The sequence below is a fragment of the Oryctolagus cuniculus genome, chromosome 5 (genome assembly GCF_964237555.1).
Source record: "Oryctolagus cuniculus chromosome 5, mOryCun1.1, whole genome shotgun sequence".
In the NCBI taxonomy this organism is placed as follows: Eukaryota; Metazoa; Chordata; class Mammalia; order Lagomorpha; family Leporidae; genus Oryctolagus; species Oryctolagus cuniculus.
The window spans coordinates 110,367,172-110,380,768 of NC_091436.1; the positions used below are offsets into that span (position 1 = coordinate 110,367,172).

The 13,597-nt window shown below is 40.4% G+C and overlaps 1 protein-coding gene across 13 annotated transcripts in view; it reads left to right on the forward strand.

Moving 5' to 3' along the window:
* Nucleotides 1–12,331: 12,331 nt before the first annotated feature.
* Nucleotides 12,332–13,597, forward strand: part of KHDRBS2 (KH RNA binding domain containing, signal transduction associated 2) — a 702,022-nt gene continuing 700,756 nt past the window's right edge. For 11 of the 13 annotated variants that reach the window (XR_011388994.1, XR_011388992.1, XR_011388993.1 and 8 more), the window contains exon 1: nucleotides 12,337–12,774. Coding sequence is in view for 2 of the 13 variants with exons in the window: in XM_070074657.1 (XP_069930758.1) it covers nucleotides 12,684–12,774 (91 nt within the window). In the remaining 11 variants the exon portion in view is untranslated. Of the gene's footprint in view, nucleotides 12,775–13,597 lie in introns of all 13 variants that reach the window. The other 2 variants (XM_070074657.1, XM_051855537.2) reach the window with 2 other exon arrangements.

Genomic DNA, 13,597 nt, shown 5'->3' on the forward strand with positions numbered 1-13,597 from the left:
GGCATACAGTTAGGACTATATATCTGACTGTTGTTGCTATTATTTTGAAGGTAATGTATGTAAGTGTATTATATGCATTCGGAAAATATGTATGTTCAGAGACGAAAAGATGAGCCATCAAATCTAGTCAATCTAGGGAGAAGGCATTCTTGTTCATATGAGCTCATTGGTTTCTCTAGTATTTCTTTATGTGTTTCAGTTCATGTTTACTTCTTAGAAGAGTGAGAACCATCCTCCTAGTCACTGACCTCTACATTTAGGCTATAATAGTTTAGATTTAGCATGTCAGAAAGTGGACATATTAGGCTAATTGAAAACTCGACAGGGGAACTCAAAATAAGTCAAAAGGATTTAAAGTGTGTGTGTGTGGTGGAGGCATATGTATTTGTATGTGTATATGGTGGGTGACACCATTAAAGATTCAACATTTTGTGACTAACTGTATTTATTGATTGGCATTCAGAGAAAATGAATTTAAAGACCTGATTAATAAAGCAAGAAACCAAGTGTAAGTACAAAAAAATCCAAGAAGTATCTTCTATGGTAAACTCAAAAATTATTTTTTGATAATTTGTTGAATAAGTAACTTTTGGTGACCTTGATTTCTAAGGACCCATTGTTTAACAAATGGTATATATATATATATATATATATAAGTATTCATAATTTGGAGCTAATTAGCATTAAATTTGAAAAAATGAATGCCTTATTGTTTATGCTTATTTTTCATGTAAAGATGATAGTTCCTAAAAATTTTATTTTATTCAGAATGAGTATGAGATTGATCTTGTTCCTTTAAAATGACTGATTTTCTGGTTAGTTTATTCAGTTTACCTTGTCATTCTGTTTGCTTTTATATTATACTCCAAGCCTTTCCATATAATTAGCAAGTGTAGTGTAATAACATGAGTGAAAAGTTAGCTTCTTATTCCCTCCGTTTGTACTTTGTGCAAAAGTACAAATACCTTTCAAATAAACATTTCTATATTATTGCTTATTTACTTAAGAAAATAATCCAAATGAAAGATAGAGGACAAAAGTTTAATCAGAAAAACAACTGAAAATAAGGTTCTAAATAGACCTGAATCACTTGCAGTAACTGAACTAGACAAAGGTGTGTTCTGTATGCCTAAACTGAAGTCTTTCCACATTGTTTTCTGTTCTTAAGTATTTTTAATTCAATACATGTTAAAATTTTATTAAAATTAAACTCACATTATACTTACCTGGCAGGTAGAGATACCGTGATCATGAAGGTGGTTTTCCCAGGGCGAGGCTCACACATTGTAATCCGGGTGGGTGTGTTGACACCTGCAATTTCCCCAAAATTAAACTCACATTACATAGCCTCCTATCAACAATGTACAAGGATATCAATTTCTTCACATTCCTGTAAAAACTTGCTATTATGTCCCTAAAACCTATAGCCATCCTAATAGGTATGAAGTGGTGTCTCCTTGTGCTTTTGATTAGAATTTTCCTATTGATTAATGATATTGAGCATCTATGGAATATAAAACTTCTGTTGGAGCCGGCGCCGTGGCTCAATAGGCTAATCCCCGGCCTAGCAGTGGTGGCAGACCGGGTTCTAGTTCGGGTCGGGGCGCCGGATTCTGTCCTGGTTGCCCCTCTTCCAGGCCAGCTCTCTGCTGTGGCCAGGGAGTGCAGTGGAGGATGGCCCAAGTGTTTGGGCCTTGCACCCCATGGGAGACCAGGAGAAGCACCTGGCTCCTGCCTTCGGATCAGTGCGGCGCAGCGGCCATTGGAGGGTGAACCAACGGCAAAGGAAGACCTTTCTCTCTGTCTCTCTCTCTGACTGTCCACTCTGCCAGTAAAAAACAAACAAACAAACAAACAAACAAAAAACTTCTGTTGGATATTAAATCTACAAATATTATCTCCTATTCTGTAGGTCAGATTTTCATTTCTTGATAATGTCCTTTCAGGCACAAAGGTTTTGGTTTGGATTAAACATCAAAGTGTGTGTGTGTGTGTGTGTGTGTGTGTGTATTTTTTCTATTGTTGAAAGAAGGTGCCTTTGGCCTAACCTCCAAGCATCCATTGCCAGTCATGAAGCTATAATGATATTTTCTTCTAAGATTTATATGGATTTAGAACTTATACTAAGGGTATGATCCATTTAAGGTAATTTTTATATGCTATTAAGCAGGGATCCATATTCAGTATTTCACATGTGAGTTCATCTATTTGTTCCATTACTATGTATTAATAGAATATTAATTCCCCCACTAAATGGTTCTGGCACCATTGCTGAAAATCAACTGACCTAGGGGCCTGTGTTGTGGCATAGTGGGTAAGGCCACCAACTGCAGTTCTGGCATCCATACGATCACTGATTGGAGTCCCAGCTGCTCCACTTCTGATCCAGCTCTCTGCTATAGCTTGTGAAAGCAGTGAAGATGGCTCAAGTCCTTAGTCCCTGCCCTGACATGGGAGACCTGGAAGAAGTTCCTGGCTCCTGGCTTTGGACTGGTGCAGCTCCAGCTGTTACAATCTGGGAAGTGTACCAGGGGTTGGAAGATCTCTCTCTCTCTCTCTTTCTATCTCTCTCTCTCACTTGCAGCCTCAGGCTCTCGGCCTTTCAAATAAAATAATTAAATCTTTAAAAAGATCAACTGACCATGATACACAGGTTCACTCTCAATTCCTTTTCATTGGTCTATATTTCTATGCTGTGCTAGTAGCATCCTATTTTGATGACTGTAGCTTTGTGATACAATTTTTAATCAAGAACTATGAGTCTTTGATCATGTTCTTTTCCAATATTCCTTTGGCTAAATTTAATGAAATTTGAGGTTCAGTTTTTATATTTCTGGAACAAATATTATCAGGATATTGACAGGAATTAAATCTTTAAACTGCTTTCAGAAATATTGCCATCTGTACAATATAATCTTACAATCCATGAACATGGGATGTCTTTTCATCTGTTCCCATCTTCTTAAACTGACTTCAGTGATATTCATCAGTTTTCAGTGTATAAGTCTTTCATTTCCTTGCTTAAATTTATTCCTAGGTGCTTTTATTCTTTTAGATGCTATTGCTAATGGTATTTTTCCTTAAATACCATTTCCCTTTAGGGATTGCTCATTGCTGGTGCATAGAAATGCAAATTATTTTGTGTGCTGGCCTTGTGCCTGCATATTTATTGGATTTATTTATTTACTGAATTACTTTAAATTTACTACTTATAGGATTAGGATGATTGTACCTACGAATAGATATTGATTCATCTGTCCTTTCAAATTTGAATGAAACATTTCTTTTTCTATTAGGAATGCTCTGGCTAGAACTTCATTATCATATTGAAGAATAATAATAATGATAAAAGTGGCAGACATGGCATGTTCCTGATCATATTCAGAAAATTTTTAGTCTTTCACATTTGAGTATGACATTAGCTGTATTTTCCATAAACGTCCATTACTATGCTAATTAAGTTCCTATCAATTCCTATTTTCTCAAGTGCATTTAATCATGAAAGGCTTATTTTTCTCAAAATTTCTGCCACAATATTACGGCAGCATTTATTGCTCTGAATTTTTACCACAGTGGCAAACTTCTGTCACAATAAGACAATAGCTTTCATTCCTATGCCCCATTACTTCTATTTATTCCCTTAGATTCTGAATCAGCCAAGTAAATTAATTCAAGAACATGCAAAGAACATTATGATGGGCGGCTGATGCCGCGGCTCACTAGGGTAATCCTCTGCGCCGGCAGTCCGGGTACTAGTCTGGGATGGGGAGCCGGTTCTGTCCCGGTTGCTCCTCTTCAGTCCAGCTCTCTGCTGTGACCCGGGAAGGCAGTGGAGGATGGCCCAAGTGCTTGGGCCCTGCACCCACATGGGGGACCAGGAGGAAACACCTGGCTCCTGGCTTCAGATTGGCGCAGCGCACAGGCTGTAGCAGCCATCTGGGGGGGTGAACGGAAGGAAGACCTTTGACCTTTCTCTCTGTCTCTGTCTCTCACTCTTTCTCACTATCTAACTCTGCCTGTAAAAAAAAAAAAAAAAACAAAAAAAAACATTATGATGGAAAGAAATATTTCCTTGTCCATACTACCCAATAAACTCCATGAAAACATTTGGAAGACACAGAATGATACCAGAAATGCATGCATATTGTGACACAGCCAATGTCGCAGATCATATAGGAGAAGCACATAAATGAAAGATTTCTTCTCATTTTCAGATTTGTCATGGAAATAGAACTGCAGAGGCAAGCCTTTGGCAGCAGTTAAGATGTCACTTGGGATGCTTTCATCCCATTTTAGAGTGCTTGGTTTTGAGTTTCAGTTCTGCTTCAAATTTCAGCTTCTTGCTAATGTACACCCGTGGAAGTAGCAGGTGATGGCTCAGATATTTTAGTTTCTGCCACCCACACGGGAGACACAAATTGCATGGTAGGCTCCTGGCCTTTGTCTGGTCAAACCCCTGTTACTGCAGGCATTTTGGGGTGAACCAGCAAATGGAAGATCTCTCTCTCTGTCACTCTGTTTTTGTTTCTTCTCTCTTTGTGTCTCTCTGCCTCTCAAATAATTGACAATGAATAAATTAACCTTTAAAAACATTGTAAAATAGTTATTTCCAGCATTTATTCAAAATAAAAGGCATATTTTTGATTATACCTTATTTAATATTTTTAAAAAGTGATTATTTTTGAAGCTAAGACCATTGTGATTTTAGAAGGAATAATTGAGCCAACACAGTTATGATATTATTCATTGCCTGGAAAAAAGACTGATAGATATGTAATTCATATGTATGTGTTTCCTATTTTTAATGAGAGTTCTAAAGAAATCTTTTCAATTTAGCAATTTTGTTGCCCAATTTGTGAAAGAAACCCACCCTGTAACAGAAACTATATGATGTAAGCACAATTTTCTGCTCTCCATAGCTGGCTTTTAAAATTTAATACTTAAACCTGGGTATATATACTTTGAGGTTATTTTTGTAAATATATGGAGAATATTTAAAGTTTGCTCATTCCAAAGTAATTTCAAACTTACAGGAAAATTTCAAACACAATACAGGACAATATACTCTATCCCATTTCTACATGTTAATATGTTACTACATTTACTATATCAGTTTGTTATTCTATCTCCTTCTGATTCTCTATGTGTATATACATATATATGTGTGTATATGTACTTTTTTTCTCAGTCATTTTGAAATAATTAAAAGGTATAGCATTCTTTTATTTCTCAAACACCTTATTTTATATTTCCCAAAGCAGAGCTATTAACTTAATGATCAGTAAAATCATCAAAGTCAGTAAACTAAAATAATAGACTTTTTAAAAAAAAAGGCTACTATTTTATTTGAAAGGTAAAGTTACAGAGAGAGAGGAGAAAAAGGAGAGAGAGAGAGATTGTCCTTCTGCTGGTTCACTCACCAGATGGCCACAATGGCCCTGGCTGGGCCACACTGAAAACCAGGAGCACGGAATTCTATCCTGCTCTCCCATATGGGTGTCAGGGGCCCACACACTTGGACCATCTTCTTCTTTCCCAGGCATATTAGAAGGCAGCAGCAGTGGAGCAGTTGGGACTCAAAATATACTCATAGGGAATGCTGACATCCCAGGCAGCAACCAAACCCATTGCGCCTCAATGTTGGCCCCTAAAATAGTAGACATTATTCTCATTTTCCCAGCTATCCCATCAATGTAATTTATTTAGAAAGGAAATAGTGAAAACAAAATTTGACCCGGGATTTTACTTTGCTCTTAGTTGTTATAAACTGAGATGATTTTCATAATATGAACTATGTTGATTTGGTGGTCACGATGGACTAGCGCTCAGCACCTCTTTCAGTATCTATGTTCTTGATTCTTTGTTCCTTCTCCCCTTTGACCTGCTGTGCCACAGCATCTGCTCCCCTGAAATAATGCTGAGAGGGTACATCCCATTCAGGTTTGTAAGTTATGACAGATCCTTGTGGCACAGCAGGTCAAAGCCCCAGCCATGGTGCTGGCATCCCATATGGGCACCGGTTAGAGTTGCAGCTGCTCCACTTCTGATCCAGTTCCCAGCTGATGTTCCTGGGAAGGCAGCAGAGGATTGTCCAAGTCCTTGGGCCTCTGCACCCTTATGGGAGACCTAGAAGAAGTTCCTGGCCCCTAGCTTCAGATTGGCTCAGCTTCTGCTGTTGAGGCCATTTGGGGAGTGAACCAGCAGATGGAAGGCCTCTCTCTCTCTCTTTGTCTCTACCTCGTTCTGTAACTCTTTCAAATAAATAAAATAAATCTTTAAAAATAACCTTTTGGAAACATTATTTAAATATTATTTAATGCTTTCTAGCAGTATATTTTTAATTTAATTTAAAAATCAGGCCAGTGCAACCCAATCATTTTTCCCAGTACTAGTCCTTTCTTTTTGGGTTTTATTTATTTGAGTGGCGGAGAGAGAGAGAGAGAGAGAGAGAGATACAGAAAGAGAAAGATATTCCATCCATTGGTTCTCCACTCAAATGTCCACCATAGCCAATGGTGAGGCAAGCCCAAGTTAGAGGGGTCTGGAACTTCATTTGAGTCTTCTGTGTGTGTGACAGGGATGCAGGTACTTGATCCATCATTTGCTGCCTCCTGGAGTGTGCATTAGCAGCAAGAAGCTGGATCTGAAGTGGAAGAGCTAGGATATGGAATGCAGGCACTTCTAGAAGCATCTTAGCTGTTGCACCACTATGTCTACCCATGTATAACTTGTTTTATAAAATAATTGCTTAAATCTCTGTCTCTGTGGCAAAATATTTAAAGTGTGTGGGGGCCCACGCTGTGGCGTAGCAGGCAAAGCCACCGCCTGCAGTGCCAGCATCCCATATGGGCACAGGTTCAAGTTCCAGCCGCTCCACTTTATTTATTTATTTATTTATTTATTTATTTATTTATTGACAGGCAGAGTGGACAGTGAGAGAGAGAGACAGAGAGAAATGTCTTCCTTTCCCATTGGTTCACCCTCCAATGGCCGCTGCGGCCGGCGCACCACGCGGATCCGAAGCCAGGAGCCAGGTGCTTCTCCTGGTCTCCCATGGGGTGCAGGGCCCAAGCACTTGGGCCATCCTCCACTGCACTCCTGGGCCACAGCAGAGAGCTGGCCTGTAAGAGGGGCAATCAGGATAGAATCCAGCGCCCCGACTGGGACTAGAACCCCATGTGCCAGCGCCACAATGAGGAGGATTAGCCTATTGAGCCGCGGTGCCAGCCGCCACTGCACTTCTGAACTAGCTCTCTGCTATGACCTGGAAAGCAGTAGAAGATGGCCCAAGTCCTTGGGTTCCTGCACCCCCATGGGAGACCCAGAAGAATCTCCTGACTCCTAGCTTTGGATCAGCACAGCTCCAGCCGTTGTGGCATCTCTCTCTCTCTCTCTCTCTCTCTCTCTCTCTCTCTGCCTCTCCTTCTCTCTTTGTGTATTTCTGACTTTCAAGTAAATAAATAAATCTTTAAAAAAATTAAAGTATGTGAAGATTGTTTTAAATAAATCATGTCTTAGCTTTTATCTCTTTATTTTATATCAAACATCAGAAATCAGATCTTCATTTGCTAGGTGTGAAAAATATTACATTTTACTGGTATGATTTTTACCTTAAATATTGATCTCCAGATATAATTAATACTTGAGCTACGATTCACTAGTTCATGGATTTCAGTTTAAGAACACCATCAGTAATTTTTACCTTGCAATGACTGCTTCATTCTCCCTTTCCATAATTAAGTTCTGCTCTTCAATTGACATCAGTGCCAACCAAAGTGTGTCATTGCAGTGATTGTCCATAGAAATATGCCAATATGAATGCTGTCAATTTCCAACACAATTTGGAAATTTCAGCATCAAAATTGGCTTACTTGAGCTATTAGGATAGCTTTCTTCCTTGGCCTGCTTTTCCCCTTATCAATTGTGAGGATTCCAACAGCAGTGCTCCAAATGCAACAGCCAACCCTCTATAGATGTCCATGCTCTCTCTGATTCTCCTCTGCTATTCTTTAATTACATATTTCCATCAGCTCACATGCCAAATTTACAGCTTTCTAATCAGGAAAAGACACACATGCATATTCCAGCTTTTAGTGTTGACTATTTGTTGTGTGCTGTGGTAATAAGTGTATAGAGTAATTTTTGGCTCTGAGCAATTTCACATGAGTAGATTTTCCTTACTACTATTGTTTGTCTGCAGAGTCATGTTGCCGTTACCCATTCCCCTCTTATAACCTAAAGTATGTCTTGAAGTTTAAAAGAACTGGAACTGATTTAAACATATGCAGTTAATAAAACTAAAAGAAGTTTAAATATTTAATATTGAAGAGCTGCATCAGACTCTTCAATAAATGAAAGTAAGTCAATCAACAGTTTAGTCATTTGTTATACTCTGTCCTAGGCACCAAGACATTAAAGATTTATAAAGTAACAGTAGCAGCTGTGATGCAGTGGGTAAAGCCACTGCTTGTAGTGCCGACATCCCACTGGGGTGCTGGTTCAAGTCCTGGCTACTCCAATTCCAATTTGGCTCTCTGCTGTAGCCTAAGAAGCAAGTCCTTGTGCCCCTGTATCCATGTGGGAGACCTGACACAAGCTCCTAGCTCTTAGCTTCGGATCCGCTCAGCTCCTGCAGTTGAGGACATTTGGGGAGTGAGCCAGCAGATGGAAGACCTCTCTCTTTCTTTCCCTCTGCCTTTGTAATGCTGCCTTTCAAGTAAATTACTAAATCTTTTTTAAGGAAAGAAAACATTACTATCAGTCTCCATTTTTATTACATAAATTATTGGGCTGCAACAATTTTGTTAATCTATGGTTCTCACTGTAAACGTATTCTACTGAATCTTTACAATAAGTAACCAAGCTAGTATGATATCTGTAACATTGATGAGAATACTGAAAGAAACAAATAGTGTGTATTTCTTTTGATAATGCAGGTTGGGTATGTTTAATTAGAGTGCAAAGATAAGACCAATTAAATGCTCTTTAATTTGGCCTCTCTAACAACGGCTTGTGAAAGTATTGAATACATAGTTTAGACATTAACTACACAGCATATTACAGAGTACATCTCTAAGCATCCTTTTCACTCAAATCTGGTTGGGGGAAAATTTCCTGTAAAATCCCATTTTGAAATAATAGTGTAGAAAGTGGAGCCTCATTAAAAAAAAAAAACACAACCCTATAAGATTAGAACTCATGTTTAAAATGAGATCTTTATTTAAGCTAGCAAATCAATTCAGTGGTGGCTTTCTTCATATATACAACTAAAGGAAGAGGTGGTTTTACCAGCAGTTATAATTTATTTATGTTTAGACACATGATACTACTCTATGTTCAATACTCATTTATAGAAGTCTCTCCATTTATTAACAAGTCTCCTCATAAAATGTTTGCATTCATAAGGTTGATCTGAGAGTATTCACTAAATAATTATAGTAACTACAAAATGTTTATTTATATGTGAAATAAATGGAGGACACATATTGACATAGAGTCAAAGTATGCTTTTATTTTAAATGTATGTCATTAACTGAGTATATGTGTTCTAAATGTTATGCTAACATTCATTTCCTTTCAATTTTTTGAGTTACACAAATATATTGTTTCTGTTGAATGTACATTAAGAATTTGTTGAGGATTTACCTGAGGAATTACAAAAAGTAAATCTTCAGTTTTGATAATAAATAGGAAAAATAAAGTTAGACAGCTAACCACATTCATACTAACCTGGATTTCAAGGGGATAATTGTATAATAAAGTCAGCACTTGGACAGTTCTCTGCGGTATCTTCTTTCTGCGCCTTTAATCATAGAAAAGAGGACTGTGAATAAAAGTGTAATTGCTATTGCTATACAAAATAAGTTACTGCTTATTTTTGATTAATGAAACCGGGTTTGTGCATGGTCCCATCAGCACCATATGCTTTTAAACTCAGTATATTGCAAAGAAAGATGTGATTGCAATTACTGTACAATGATTTTTTCTGACTTATAATCTTTCTACAATGTTTGCAATTTTTTAGCTGTGAATAGCATCCCCTCCCCACTGCACTGCTTTCACATGCCCTGGCTACCTTTCTAAAGCTACACTACATGATTTTCACTTCATGCCTCTATTGAATACTAGGTACAAGATACATTATCCTAGGGCAGTCGCTGTGGCGTACAGGGTAAAGCCGCCGCCTGCAGTGGCGGGATTCCATATGGGCGCTGGTTCAGGTCTCAGCTGCTCCACTTCCAATATTGGGAGAGCAGTGAAGATGGCCCAATTCCTTGGGCCCCTATACCCACCTGGGAGACCCGGAGGAGGCTCCCAGCTCCTGGCTTCAGATTTGTGCAGCTCTGGCCACTGTGGCCAATTGGGGAGTGAACCGGTGGATGGAAGACCTCTCTTTCTCTGTGTAACTCTGATTTCAAATAAATAAATAAATCTTTCAAAAAATATGTGTTATCCTTCAACTGCTAAACACCCTGCACATAATCAAATGAAATAGCAAGCACTCACTGTACATATCATCAATTCTAAATTATAACTTCTTCTTTGAAAGTAATAAAAGAGCCAGAAAGAGATCATTTGAGAGGCATGTGCAAACAAAGATAATGACAGTTTATGGACCTACTTTACAATTAGAATGAAATCTCTATTAATCTCCTCCATCAATTTGTTGCATCCATGCCCCATCCTACTTTTTCCTGTTCTTTCCTAGATCACTGTTGTCACATTGACTTCAGACAATTCCATGAACAGGCCAACCTCTTTCCTGTCACAGGAAATGTGCCTGGAATGTTCTCTGTACATTTTCTCCATTAGGTTTTGGCTCACATGTCGGTTCTTTAACAAGGCTGCGTATGTATTCTGGCTCCAAAAAGGTTTTTTTTTTCCTTGTATTCCCCTTCTTAACCCCTTGACTGATTCCTGCTTGGCCTTTATTGCAGTCAACAAATAACCCTGTCTCCAGAGTACTTGATTTTGTTTATTTTTCCTCATTAGAAAACATTTCTATGATAAATGGAATGTATATATGTATTTCATTCAGCAAACTTTCTCCAACTTCAAGTATAGTTCCTAGACTTTTCAATCTGAATCTTGAACTTTAACCTCAATTATAACATGAACTCAGTAGGACTTGGGGTCTCTCTCTTTATCTCAATTTCCTAATGAAAACAGAGATGGCCCATAATATTCAGACTTCTTAAGGACAAGTTGAGAAAATGGATATAAGTCACTTTAACTTATATAAACATTATGCAAATACAAGATAATTCTTCGAATTCATCTAAACAGATAACAAAGAGATTTGAATACAGTAATATAATTTGGAAAAGTTTCAACATTTTTTGCATGGAAGGTGATCCCTGTCCTTTCACATCAAAAAAAAAAAAAAAAAAATGGTGGGTGAGAGGGGAGTTGGAAACTGAAAAAGAGAACGCAAGCCAGAAGGAAAGATAGTTTCTCAGCGTTCCAATGACGAGTCACACTTTAGGGCTCTGCCTCCACTGTTGGTAATACCGTGAGGGTTTAACTCTTTTAAATACAGTTCGGGTGGATATAAATAAGCTCAGCAACAGAACCTGACAGTCTCTCTATCTGAAATAAGGAGAAAGGGGTGAATCAGAGCAACTGTAATCACCGATTTTCTGCTCTCCTCTCACAGGTCTTCCCAATTCCTTCACAACTAATTATCTTGCTTTTTAGCTTTTTAATTCGGCGCCCCACCCCCACCGCCCCCCTTTCACAGCTAGGGAGGCACAGATTTGTAACCAGAACTAGTTCAATACCCCAATGAGTGTACACCGGAGGCGAGCTGCTGTACAACAACATCTCCTCCTCGGAGCCGCTTTATTTGTTTATCAATGAACATCCATCCTCCTGTGTCCCTGAGATATAGGTCATTGGAAAGAGCAGGCGCGGATCCCATGTGGTCTTCATTATGTTTCCAGACCTGAAGCGCTGCTGATTCCCGCACAACTGAAGTGCATCTGAGCTGCGCGAGCAGACGGAGACACCTGTGCCTTAGGGACTCAGGTGAAGTCTCATCTACCGTCCTGAGACTTTCCCTGAAGCTTTGCCACCCCTCAGCGGCTCACTTCTCATCACCGTCTCCCCTGCATCTCGGACCTGAGCCTCTCTGTTTATCTGCTGTTTTTTTTTCCCGCCCTCTCCACCCTCCGCACCTCGACAGACACACAGAAAGCTCCACGGAACTGGGCATGCCTAATAACAAGGGAAGGCTTGGGTTGCAGAAAGAAAGCGTTTGCACCTTCTGAGCTCCCCTCCCCTCTGCAGCTGCCTCCTGCCAGTCAGCAGACCCGACGTGTAGGACGATCCAATGATTGTCCGTAGTCTGCGCGGGAGTCCCGCCTCTCCTGAAACCTCCACCAATGAGTGGTTGGCGGAGGTGGGCCGCACCGTGCACCCGCCTCTCCAGTTAAGGCCGCTGGTGTGAGCCAGGGCTCGGAGCGAGCGAGGGACGACAGAAGGGACGGGCAGGTGGGGGCGCGGGGCGCGCAGCCCGACGGCTGGAGTAGCAGGCGCTCGGTGCATGGGCCAGTGAGGACGCGCAGAGGTCTCCTCGCCGCTGCGGAGGCGGAGTAGCGCGGGAGCCAGGCGCTGCTCGGCGACCCTGCGTCCGAGCAAGCGGAACCTCGCGCTTTGCCCGGGGACGGTCCGAAGTCCGCGCTATGGAAGAGGAGAAATATTTGCCTGAGCTGATGGCAGAGAAAGATAGCCTGGATCCATCCTTTGTGCACGCATCGCGCCTTTTGGCTGAAGGTAGGACTTGCCCTCCTGGATGCGCTCAGACCCAGACCGCTGTTTGCGCATCTCGCCCGCGGCTTGATCAGGGGAGTGAAGTTGGGGAGGGATGCTCGTCTCCGCCTTCGCAGAAACTGTGCCCCTGAAGATGCTCGCTCCGAGCTGAGCTGGGCAGACGGAGCCTGGGCTCGCGTCACTCCCCCGCCACGGCTTAATTTGGGGAGGACCAAAGCCAGGAGATCGAATGGTAGTGGTGATGCGACCTGTTAGGATCCTATTGATAGAGAAAACGTGAGGCGTCAGGCGGTCCACGGGGGTGTTTTCACTTCGCAGAGGGAAAGGAAATCAGTTTGAAAGTAAATGGTGATCGATAGAGTGTTTTGAAAGCGTCTTACCTATGGATCAGCTTTTTTTTTTTTTTTTTCCTCTTGCTGTATTTGGGGAGTAATTTTGATATCTTTTAATAGAAGTCTTTCCTATGGAAAGTCTTAGAATTAACCTAGATAACTATGCCTGATCATGTATGTATGTGAATTTGGTAAGCAGAAGCTGAAGTGCTTGTAAATTTATTTCAAGTGTGATCATTGGACAGACTGTGAGATGTGGGTCCCTGGAAACACGCCACAATTGATCAACTGTTTTACCAAGTGTGCATTTTCTTTTGTGCACCTGTGATGGCAAAGGAAATTCCATTGCCAGAAGAACATGTATGTGTTGCCTTTGCAATGCTTGGAAAGATTGTTGTAAGCGCGCTCGCGCACACACACACACACACACACACACACTTACCCAAACTTCCTTTGACAGAGTGTTGAACAAATGGCTCCATTTATATTGAAAA